The following is a 12751-nucleotide window of genomic DNA, read 5'->3' on the forward strand; positions in this document are numbered from 1 at the left end:
TCTCTGAATCTTTGGGATTCTCTCCTCCAGAGAACTGTGAAGCCTTAGCTGTTGATTATGTTGATTGTTAGATGTTTGGACACTAAGGTAATCAAACCATATGGGGTAGTGTTCCGAATTGGGTTCGTGGTCAGGAGAGGAGGCTGTAGCTACAACTGAGTCAGGTAACTGGACCCAGAGTGCAGGAGTCTCGGCCTTTGCAGTTATCCAACAGGTTTGAACTTTCTTAGCTTGTTTGGGTGAGTGGGGCTGCAGGATGGATGAATTGACTGACTATGGCACTGTGGTACAGGAATCCATTCAGTGGGGGGAGCACATAAGAATGTAGTGGTAGTAAGGAACAGGATACTGAGGGGGATTGGCACTTTTCACTGCAGCAGAGAGTAAGATCCAGACACTCTGTTGCCTGTCCAATGCCAGGTTCGGGACATTGCTCCACGCTGGACAGGAACTTGCAGTGGGAGGGGGAGGATCCAGTGGTTGTGTTCTATGGGGATGGCAAGGTGGCACAGTGGTTAGCACTGCTGTTTCACGGCATCAGGGACCCGAGTTCAATTTCGGCCTTGGATCACTGTGTGGAGTTTGCACATTCTCCCCGTGTCTGTGTGGGTTTCCTCCAGGTGCTCCGGTTTCCTCCCACATTCCAAAGATGTGCGGGTTAGGTTGATTGGCCGTGCTAAATTGACCCTAGTGTCAGGGGGTTAGCAGAGTAAATACGTGAGGTTACAGGGAAAGGGCCTGGGTGGGATTGTGGTTGGTGCAGACACGATGGGCCGAATGGCCTCCTTCTGCACTGTAGGGATTCTATGAATCTATATAGTTACCAGCAACATAGGTAAAACTAGGAAAGAGGTCCTACATAGAGTATGAGAAGCTAGGCACTAAATTAGAATGCAGAACCTCAAAGTAATCTCTGGATTATTACCTGAGCCACATGCGAATTGGCACATGGCACATAAAATTAGAGAGATGAATATGTGGCTCAGAGATTGGTGTGGGATCGGGTTCCAGTTTCTGGGGCACTGGCACCAGTACTGGGGAAAGTGGGAGCTGTGCCACTGGGATGGTTTTCACCTGGTGCAAAGCACAAACTAGGCAAGTAGAGATAATGGGGGCAAGGATCAAATTTGGAAAGATGTGGTAAATCAAAGAGGAGAGAAAGGACAGGAAGGAAAGATATTAACGTGGGGAATGGTAGACAGCCCTTAGCGGGATGGGTAGAGACTATGGAATACAAATCCAAGAGTAAATTTAAAGGTTACAAACATAATAATGGAAGAAAACTAAAAGCTCTATATTTGATTATATGTTTCATTCAAAACCAAACAGATGAACTGAGAGCACAAATAGGAATAAGTAAGTACTTTACAGAAACAACTGCTTTATGACCTGGACTGGGACCTGTATATTGAAGGGTATGTGACATTTAGGAAGGACAGGAAGTGAGGAAAAGGTGGAGGGAGGGGAGGTTCTGTTAAATATGTTGTTAGCACATTGGAGAGGAATGACCCAAGCTCAAGAATCCAGGATGTAGAAATGGTTTGGGTAGAGATGCGAAATGATAAAAGCAAGAAGTCACTTGTGGGAGTGGTGTTCAGGTTATGAACAGTAACCATTTGGTAGGATAATGTATAAAGGATTAAGTAATGGGAACTTGTCAGAAAGGTATGGCAGTAATCAAGGGGGATTTTAATTTGCATGTAGACTCAGAAAATCAGGTAGGCAAAGGTAATCTTGATGAGGAATTCGCAATGCTGTTGGGATAGTTCCTTCGAACAAGAAGGAACGTTCTGGCACCAATTAAGGAGTGGACTATACCAGACCTGGTATTGTGGAACAAGATGGGATGAATTAATGACTTCATAGTGGAGGGGTCCCTCGGTAGCAGCAATCATAATAGACTGAATTTTACCTTCCGTTTGAAGGAGAGAAGAGTGGGTCCAAGACTTGTCTTTTAAATATAAATAAGGACAGTTATGTGGGAATGAAGCAGAGCTAGATAAAATGAACTGGCAAATTCGGTTAAGGGGTAGATCATTAGAGGTCAGTGGCAGATATTTATGGAAATTTTAAAAATAGATACACCCCAACAAAAAAGAGAAATTTCCGACAGGAGGACCCGTTAACTAAAAAAAATTAGAGATAGCATCACACTTAAAGAAAAAGCAGATAATTGCAAATTTAGATATTAAAGAACAAAAAGAAGTAACCAAAAGATTGATAAGGAACGAAATGTTACAGTATTAGAGAAAGATGTCAAGAAATATAAAGACTCCTCAGATACTGAAGCAGTCCATGTCCAAAAGCAACAAGACCTGGACAAAATCCCCCACTTGGGGTGACAAGTGGCAAATAACATTTGTGCCACATAAGTGCCAGGAAATGACCATCTCCAACAATCTTGACCATCACCCTTGACGTTCAAAGGCATTACCATTGCTGAATCCCCACTATCAACATCCTGGGGGTTACCATTGACCAGGAACTCAACTGGACCAGCCATATAAATACAGTGGCTACAAGAGCAGGTCAAAGATTAGGAATCCTGCAGTGAGCAACTCGTCTGCTGACTCCCCAAAGCTTGTCCACCATTTATAAGGTGCAAATCAGGAGTGTGATGGAATACTCCTCACTTGCCTGGATGGGTGCAGCTCCAACAACATTCGAAGCTTGTCCCATCCAGGACAAAGCAGCCCACTTGATTGGCATCCCTTCCACAAGCATTCACTGCTTGCACCACCGATGCACAGTAGCAGCAGTGTGTACCATCTACAAGATGCACTGGAGGAACTTAGCAAGGCTTCCAAGCCCACGACAGCCACTGCCGTGAAGGACAAGGGCAGCAGATATCTGAGAACACCACCTCCTGGAAGTTCCCCTCCAAGTCACTCACCACCTTGACTTAGGAAAATATCACCGTTCCTTCGCTGGGTCAAAATCCTGGAACTCCCTCCCTAACAGCACTATGGGAGTACCTGCACCATATAGACTGCAGTGGTTCAAGAAAACAGCTCACCACCACCTTCTCTAGGGCAACTAAGGATGGGCAATAAATTCTGGCATAATCAACAAATCAAGAAAATAGGATAAATGAGTGGGCAAAACTCTGGCAAATGGAGCAAAATGTGGGAAAATGTGAAATTGTCCATCCAGGCAGGAAAATGTTTTTAAAAGCTTCTTATCTGAGTGGTAAGAGATTGCGGAGCTCTGAGATGCAGAGGGATCTGGGTGTCTGAATGTATGAATTACAAAAGGCTAGTATGTAGGTGCAGCAAGTAATTAGAAAAGCTAATAGAATGTTATTGTTTATTGTGATAGGAATTGATTACTGAAGTGGGGAGGTTATGCTTCAGTTGTACTGGACATTGGTGAGACCACGTCTGGAGTACTGTGTACAGTATTGGTCTCCTTATTTAAGGAAAGATGTAAATATGTTGGAAGCGGTACAAAATTAAAACCTGGATTGTGTGAGTTATCGTATGGGGGAAGGTTGGACAGGCTGTGCTTGTATCTGCTGGAGCACAAGAAGTGAAAAATACAACAGAGGAGGGCAAGAACCTAGCAGCTGCTGATAATGATTGAAGCCTTTAAGAGCTTGAGGGATATTGACGGTGGATGTGGAGAGGATATTTCCTCTTGTGGGAGACTCTAGAACTAGGAGCACGGTTTGAAAATAAGCAGTCGCCCATTTTGGACAGAGATGGAGAATTGTTTTGAGGGTTGAACTGGAACTCTTCCTCAAGGCAGTGGAAGCAGAGTCATGAATATTTTTGAGACAGGTAGGTGGGTTCTTGATAAGCAAGGGAATGAAAGGTTATTGGATAGGCAGGGATGTAAAGTTCAGGTTAAAATTAGACCCGCCGTGATCTTTATTGATAGGTGGAGCAGGTCAAGTATCCAACTCCTAATTTGTATGTTCATATGTAGGGCAAATTGGCAAATGATGTTGTAGCTGAGATAGAAATTGCTAGGTAAAAATCTATCCATCACTTTACTCAATGGCTCAACATCATCTGACCCTGTTTTTAAAAAAAAAATTCCAAAGATTCCCATCCTCTGAAAAACATTCTCCCCATCTCAGCCTTATTGATGGTGGAACAGGCTCGTGGAGCTGCCTGATCTACTCCTGCACCTGTCTCTGATGCCAAGAGATTAAATTGTGCTAAATAATCTGGTTGGAAATGAAGGAATGTTGAACACCGCCCCCCCCCCGCCCCCCCCCCCCCCCCCAAACTCATGGCCAGGTGAGTAAATTCGTTGTCCAGTATGTGACAGAATTGAATCTGGATGATGGGGATGGGCTGCAATAAACCTGTGTTGTGGGGGAGGTGGGAAGTCATAAAATCATACAAGCCCGACAGTGCAGAAGGAGGCCATTCAGCCCATCAAGGCTGCACCAACAACAATCCCACCTAGGCCCTATCCCTGTACTCCCACGCATTAATCCGCCAGTCCTCCTGGCACTAAGGGGCAATTTACCATGCCCAATCAACCTAACCTGCACATCTTCGGAGTGTGGGAGGGAACCGGAGCACCTGGAGGAAACCCACGGAGAGAACATACAAACTCCACGCAGTCACCTGAGGTGGGAATTGAACCCGGGTCCCTGGCGCTGTGAAACAGCAGTGCTAATCACTGTGCCACCATGCCACATCACCCTGCAAAAGTCACCCTGACCTTTGGTTCGTATTGATGTTTGGTAGCCTGGGTTTTGGGTGAGGAAGTGGGTGCAGGCCAGATTTGATTGCCCGCCATCACTTTGCTGTCTGTTCAGGCAAAAGGAATAACCAGCAGGTTGAGGCACTCTTTGTCACCTGGAGCTGTGTTTCAGTGTGAGATATCAGAATGGACTGGATTTGAAGCCGTACCCCAGTGTGAGGGTGGGCGGAGGGCTGGGGAGTGAGTAGCTGTGGCAGTGCAGTACCCAGGAGGGGCCACTGACTACACCAGTCCCAGGAACATTCTGCCGTTAAGTTGTATTTAACTTGTATTTCAGACATGGAAAAATGAGACCGTGAAGGCGCAGAATAAATTGCCATCCACGCAGAAACCCGTCCTACTCTCTAAGGACATTGAGGCAAAGCTCGCGCTCCTGGATCGAGAAGTCAAATATTTACTCAACAAAGCAAAATTTGCCAAACCCAAGCCTCGGAAGGAAAAGAACACAACACAGGAAGTGAAAAATACAACGATGGAGGATAAGAACACGACAGCTGCTGACGGGGAGAATGTTATATTACCTGAGAAAAACACAGAGGGAGATACAGGTGAGCTCTTTGCCAAGTAAGAGGAGTGGACACTTTTGCCACAGATATAACTGAGGGTTAGGATTAGGAATTGCAGTTTCTGGCAGGACTGAGGTCTCCATGGGGAGGGACGTTTATAACACATCTATAGCCTCATTAATTCAGGAGGCACAAAAGGGCTTGTGTCAAAGTGAATCAGCACCTTCAGGAGAGGAGGGGGACCCTGTACCCCAGTGAGAGTCAGCACCTTCAGGAGAGAAGGGGACCTTGTACCCCAGTAGAGAGTCAGCACCTTCAGGAGAGGAGGGGACCCTGTACCCCAGTGAGAGTCAGCACCTTCAGGAGAGGAGAACATAACATAAGAACTAGGAACCAGGAGTAGGCCATCTGGTCCCTCGAGCCTGCTCCACCATTCAATAAAATCATGGCTGATCTTTTCGTGGATTCAGTTCCACTTACCCGCCCACTCACCATAGCCCTTAATTCCTTTACTATTCAAAGATTTATCTATCCTTACCTTAAAAACAATGAGGTAGCCTCAACTGCTTCACTGGGCAGGAAATTCCACCGATTCACAACCCTTTGTGTGAAGAGGTTCCTCCTCAACTCAGTCCTAAATCTGCTTCCCCTTATTTTGAGGCTATGCCCCCTAGTTCTAGTTTCACTTGCCAGTGGAAACAACTTCCCTGCTTCCATCTTATCTATTCCCTTCATAATCTTGTATGTTTTTATAAGATCTCCCCACTTTCTTCAGAATTCCAATGAGTATAGCCCCAGTCTACTCAGTCGCTCCTTATAAGCCAACCCTCTCAACTCCGGAATCAACTAGTGAATCTCCTCTGCACCCCCTCCAGTGCCAGTATATCCTTTCTCAAGTAAGGAAACCAAAACTGTACACACTACTCCAGGTGTGGCCTCACCAGCACCTTATACAGCTGCAACATAACCTCACTGTTTTTAAACTCCATTCTTCTAGCAATGAAAGACACAATTCCACTTACCGCCTTAATTACCTGCTGCACCTGCAAACCAACTCATTGTGTTTCTTGCACAAGGATGCCCAGGTCCCTCTGCACAGCAGCATGCTGCAATTTTTTACCATTTAAATAATATTCCATTTTGTTATTCCAACCAACATGGATGACCTGACATTTACCAACATTGTACTCCATCTGCCAGACCCTCGCCCACTCACTTAGACTATCTGTATCCCTTTGCAGACTTTCAGCGTCCTCTGCACACTTTGCTCTGCCACTCATCTTAGTGTCATCTGCAAATTTTGGCACACTACACTTGGTCTCCAACTCCAAATCATCTATGTAAATCTTAAACAATTGCAGTCCCAACGCTGATCCCTGAGGCACGCCACTAGTCACTGATTGATTGCCAACCAGAAAAACACCCAATCGACCCCCACTCTTTGCTTTCTGTTAGTTAACCAATCCTCTATCCATGCTAATACATTACCCGTAACACTGCACCTTTATCTTATGTAGCAGTCTTTGGTGCGGCACCTTGTCAAATACCTTCTGGAAATCCAGATACACCACACCCACAGGTTCCCCATTGTCCACTGCACATGTAATGTTCTCAAAGAATTCCACCAAATTAGTCAAACATGAGCTGCCCTTCATGAACCCATGCTGCGTCTCCCAATGGGACAATTTATATCCAGATGTCTTGCTATTTCTTCCTTGACGATAGATTCAAGCATTTTCCCTACTACAGAAGTTAAGCTAACCGGCCTATAGTTACCTGCCTTTTGTCTACCTCCTGTTTTAAACAGTGGCGTCACATTTGCTGTTTTCCAATCTGCGGAAACCACCCCAGAGTCCAGCGAACTTTGGTAAATTACCACTAGTGCATTTTTTATTTCTCCCGCCATCTCTTTTAGTACCCTGGGATGCATTCCTTCAGGACCAGGAGACTTGTCTACCTTTAGCCCCATTAACTTGCCCAACACTACCTCTTTCGTGATAATAGTTTCTAGGTCCTCACCTGCCATAGCCTTCCTGTCATCAATTTTTGGCATGTTACTTGTGTCTTCCACTGTGAAGACCGACACAAAATACCTGTTCAATGCCGCAGCCATTTTCTCATTTCCAGTTATTACATCCCCCTTGTCTTCTAAAAGATCAATGTTTACTTTAGCCACTCTTTTTCGTTCTATATATTTGTAGGAATTTTTGCTATCTCTTATATTCTGAGCTAGTTTACTCTCGTAATCCACCTTACCTTTCTTTATAGCTTTTTTCGTGGCTTTCTGCTGACCTTTAAAGATTTCCCAATCCTCTAGGTTCCCACTAATCTTTGCCACTTTGTATGCATTTTCTTTCAATTTGATACCCTCCTTTATTTCCTTAGATATCCATGGCAGATTATCTCTTTTTCTACAGTCCTTCCTTATCACTGGTATATACCAGTGGGGACCCCCGTACCCCAGTGAGAGTCAGCACCTTCAGGAGAGGAGGGGTCCCGTACCCCAGTGAGAGTCAGGACCTTCAGGAGGAGGGGGATCCTGTACCCCAGTGAAAGCCAGCACCTTCAGGAGAGGAGTTGGGTGGGGGAATGTGCGAGAAATGCGCTGGAGTTTGATTTTTGATGTGAAATATACACTGCTTGTCCTGCTGTGGAATGGTGAGTCACTAACGGGATTATTTCCTCCCCAACAGAGAATACGGAAGAGGTGAAACCTGGAGAGGCTCCACCTACAGTGAATGAGGTTGAAAGCAACTCTGAGGATGATGAGGTTAAGTTAGCAGATCCAGTGGTGATAGAATCTAGTAAAGGTGAGGATCAGTGTGCGTGTTTGAGAATTTGCAAATCTGTGCTGCCTGAAACTGTCCTTCTGGACAGCTTGTGTTGCTGCGAGGGATAAAGGACAATATTGATTAAACATTTGGCTTTGGAAGTAAACACCATACAAAGTCTCCACTTGAAATGTCCTCTCTGCATTTGTGGAAACAAGTCTTCACTGTTTTCTGCAGTAGCGATTTGTACCATAAACCACACAAGGAGACCATTTGGCCCATTGTACCTGTGCCAGCTCTTTGAGAGAGCAACCCAATTAATCCCACTCTTCCTGTGCTCATTCCCCACAGACCTGCAAGTTTCTTCCCTTCAGGTATTTATTGAATATCTCTTTATCCAGATCACTACAATCTCTTAACTTCTCAATCTCTCTCTGATTCCTTGTCCAATGAACTTTAAATCTGTGTCCTCCATTTACTGGCCCTCCTCCACCTGAAAATAGTTTCTCCCATTTACTCCATCGAAACCATTCATAAGACCATAAGACATAGGAGCAGAAATAGGCCACTCGGCCCATTGAGTCTGCTCTGCTATTCAATCATGGCTGATATTTTTCTCATCCCCATTCTCCTGTCTTTTCCCTATAACCCCTGATCTCATTAATCAAGAACCTATCTATCTATGTCTTAAAGACACTCAATGACCTGGCCTCCTCAGCCTTCTGCGGCAAAGAGTTCCACAGATTCACCACTCTCTAGCTGAAGAAATTCCTCCTCGTCTGTTTTAAAGGATCGTCCCTTTAGCCTGAGATTGTGCCCTCTCGTTTTAGTTTTTCCTACGAGTGGAAGCATCCTCTCTGTGTCCACTCTATCCAGGCCTTGCAGTATTCTGTAAGTTTCAATAAGATTCCCCCTCATCCTTCTAAACTCCAACGAGTACAGACCCAGAGTCCTCAACCCTTCCTCATACCACAAGCTCTTCATTCCAGGGATCGTTCTTGTGAACCTCCTCTGCACCCTTTCCAAGGCCAGCAAATCCTTCCTTAAATACGGGGCCTAAAACTGCTCACAATATTCCAAATGGGCCCTGACCAGAGCCTTATACAGCCTCAGAAGTACATCCCTGCTCTTGTGTTCTCGCCCTCTCGACATGAATGCTAACATTGCATTTGTCTTCCTAACTGCCGACTGAACCTGCACGTTAACCTTAAGAGGATCTTGAACAAGGACTCCCAAGTCCCTTTGTGTTTCTAATTCCCTAAGCATTTCCCCATTTAGAAAATAGTCTATGCCTCCATTCCTCCTTCCAAAGTGCCTAACTTCACACTTTTCCACATTGTATTCCATCTGCCATCAAATCATCATTTTCAGCACCTCTGCGAAATCTCTCTGGACCTTCTCCAAAGATGTGCGGGCTAGGTTGATTGGCCATTCTAAATTGCCCTTTAGTGTCCCGGGATGCATAGGTTAGAGGGGTTAGTGGGTAAATATGTAGGGATATGTGGATAGGGCCTGGGTGGGATTGTGCTTGGTGCAGACTCGATGGGCCGCATGGCCTCTTTCTGCACTGTAGGATTCTATGATTCTCCTGCTCTGAAAACAGCCCCAACTTCTCCACAGAACTCAAATCCCTCTTCTCCAGCTCTGTTCTCGTTAATCTCTGCAGCATTTTAAAATAATCAATGTTTAGCCATTTTGTTTCTTACATGAGATCCTCCACTGAATGGAAATTGTTTCTTCCAGATACAGCTGAAGGAAAATTGGACAGCAAGTCAGACAAACACCCTCCAGATGAATTGTAACCACTCCTGACTCCAGCACCAGTTCTATTTATATTGCATTACTTTTTATGTAATGGACCTATTTGCCATAATTTCGCAGAACAATGATGCGTGAATTGGAGCAGAGGTGTACATTTCATTTTTTTAAAAAAAGAAAACTGGATTTTCCTGTGACGGATAAGTTTTATTTGTAATACCAAGTACAGTTCAAACTGCATTGTGACCAGCAGGAGGCAGTGTTTGCAGCAATGGTGTTGATGTTCAAAGGGATTTTAAAGCTTCAAGTTCTTGGAAGCAAAGTGTTCTTGCTCACTGTTTCTTCACCCCCCCTCTCCTGATTGTTGCTATTTTTTTAAATGAATGATTATGAATGAACTTAATGCACTGAATTGAAGTACGGTGAATTTTGGTTTACGTTGTCAGCTTGAGACAAGTTGAATGTCAAAATTTAGTTCTGGAGCCTATTAGAGTTCAAAACCTGGCTTTAAGATAAGTTGACAAGGTCACAAAATGAAGGTCTGTGAAGCAGGGATACGTCATCTCATTACATGGTGGACTCTCCTGCTTCAGAGTGTACAACCACTCACTGCTTGCACAGAATGTGTACAGGTAAATGTGAGCAAGTCTCCTCTATTTTTCTCTTGGCCTTGTATTTGCAACCTAGAGCATCCCAACCTGCTGAGTAAGCATGCTGCACCCACCAGTGAGGGACAAGGCTGTGGTGGTCTTCCTCCCTCATGAATTTCAGGGGCTGGGAACATCCACTGATACGACCGTGATGGGATCAGTCACGTCTTGTGCGGCACTGGTTTCTGTTAGAACATTAACAGACTGAAAGCAGCAAGTTAATCCAGAGTGGCAATGGGCACCTCTGTGAATTTGCTAACACTCTCTACACTGCAGCCTTGGTGGGTACAGGGCAGACAGAGCTTCAAGTTGTTGTGACTTCAGCTTTGTGTTTCTCTGAAACACCCACTAACCCTGTGTTTCAAACTCCCCCTCCTGTTTGATGCAGCCAGGCTTGAGAATCAATCCAGCGTTTTAAGGGGCACCTGCCCTTGGTCATTGTGTTTTAGTTGCTCCGAAGTGTGGAAGAAAGCCAGTTGTGCAAACTGCAGGTGGTGCTGTACCTGGGGCTGGGAGCAGAGTAGACATCTTCACCCAAATTGCCTACAGGAAATCAGAGGCTGGAGTGAATAGAAGAGTGTCAGATGGCAAGGTGATTTTGTTGCTTAAGCTTCATGGTTTAGAGTCAAATCCTATGTGACGTTCTGTGTCGCACCGTAGTAACGCACTGCCCTTCGAATGACCTGACCAGGTGGTTGTATATTTCAGTTTTGTTTGTCAAAATGAATTCAGACAGTGGCACCCCGAAGGTGCAGGTTTGCTCAGTGATATTGAGAAGTTGCTGCTCTATAGCGACAGCCAGACCTGTGATTTCAGAGCTGGCTATCTCTTGTATAATTAACCACTTGCCATCTTTTTGATATTAAATGTGACTACAGAGGGGTTTGGGGGTTTTTTTTTTGCTCCCGATCATACACAGTGCTGGATTCGTGCCTCATGCTGGTCACTAGCAGTTATTATTTGGGCAGCGGTGCATAAAGTTCCTGTTTCTGCTCTGCAATCTGCAATGTGTGTGTGTGCGTTTTTGTTTTAGTGACAATTTAATTTATATGTCCACTCCCACTTGCAACTGACATTGAAGAGCAAGGGGCAAATTCGCCCTGCCCATCCCCACTTTTTCAGGAGCGTCTTCTCCTTAAACTGCATCTAGTTTGTTCATGAGGAGAGAGTGGGGGCGAATTTCCAGTTTTAATTCTCGGGGAAACATCATTTCCAAAAGCTAGTATCAAAATATGAATTTCAACCCATCTGCCTAACATCCCGTGAACAATCTTGCCAGCCACACACACGATCACTGCAGTCGTTTGGATTGTACTTCAATTATTGAAACTTCAGTAATATTCGTATTGTGGTTACATTATTCCTGGTGGGTTCCCCCCTGCTGTTGGAGGTTGTTTTTTTTTTGAATGTCTAACTTCAAAAAGTTTAAATTTAAAGAAAAGTTCTAATCTAATAATGAGCTTGGTCCAGCAGCCATTGGCGCTATTGAGGTAAAAGTGAATGAAGAGAGTTGGTGTGAAAAGGGACCAGATTTCTGTGTTTCTGGTCAATCGTTTGTGCTCAATGTTGAGTGTCCAGTCTGAATTGGGGGTTATTTCTGCACTTAAAACCCCTTTAAAATAAACCAGCCAGACTCGCCAAGCCTCTGCTGTGTCCCTACCAGTTATGTTAATCTGCACTGTTGTTCCCTCTCCCCAATAAAATGTTGATTTATTTTTCTGAATTTGTCAGTGGCTAACTGTCCTGGGCCTGCATTTTCTCACTAAGCTCAGCAGCATCAACTGAGACTGCTCTCTGATCTGGAACTTTTACTGGGTCCCTTTTTCTTCCTGGCCCCATTGAAAGCAGCTGTCTGACCTGAATCCCCTCTTTGCTGTACCCACACTGATGCAGGTTTAATGTGTCTGCTGTTTAGCTGCGGAGTTGCTTTTGCTTCAGGAAATGTCTCCGATGTGAGAAAATTGTTTTCTAACTTTAACTGAAACGAGAAAAGATATTCTATCTTCTTGTTTCATGGCAATGAATATCTCCACTAACACCACACACAATGAATAGTTTTCATAACAGTATTTACTCTCAGCACAACTGTTGCAGAATAATAGGCTCTTCCTCTGATGCTCTTAGTTCTTTTCCTATACATGTGAAAACATCTTAACCCTCATTGGAGAGGGGCTGAGAACAAGGTATTTGTTTGTATTTTAAACATAGCTCATCTACCTCATCCGTCCTAAATAACTAGCTCTCTGTTCCCCATTAAATCATCAACCTCTCTTCACTCTGCTTTTCAATCCCTGCTCTGGAGTTCGTTCTCAGGTTTTGATCATGTGCACAGTCCAGTAGCAAAGTA

The 12751-nt window shown here is 44.6% G+C and overlaps 1 protein-coding gene across 4 annotated transcripts in view; it reads left to right on the forward strand.

The window, feature by feature from the left end:
* The window catches only part of hyou1 (hypoxia up-regulated 1), a 49319-nt gene extending 37196 nt beyond the window's left edge, over nt 1-12123 (forward strand). For 2 of the 4 annotated variants that reach the window (XM_078199109.1, XM_078199110.1), the window contains exons 23-25: nt 4997-5267; nt 7919-8035; nt 9740-12123. In XM_078199109.1, coding sequence (XP_078055235.1) covers nt 4997-5267; nt 7919-8035; nt 9740-9798 — 447 coding nt within the window. In that variant the 3' untranslated portion in view covers nt 9799-12123. The remainder of the gene's footprint in view (nt 1-4996; nt 5268-7918; nt 8036-9739) is intronic. The other 2 variants (XM_078199111.1, XM_078199112.1) reach the window with 1 other exon arrangement.
* Nucleotides 12124-12751: the final 628 nt, after the last annotated feature.

Source organism: Mustelus asterias, chromosome 27, assembly GCF_964213995.1.
Source record: "Mustelus asterias chromosome 27, sMusAst1.hap1.1, whole genome shotgun sequence".
Classification (NCBI taxonomy): Eukaryota; Metazoa; Chordata; class Chondrichthyes; order Carcharhiniformes; family Triakidae; genus Mustelus; species Mustelus asterias.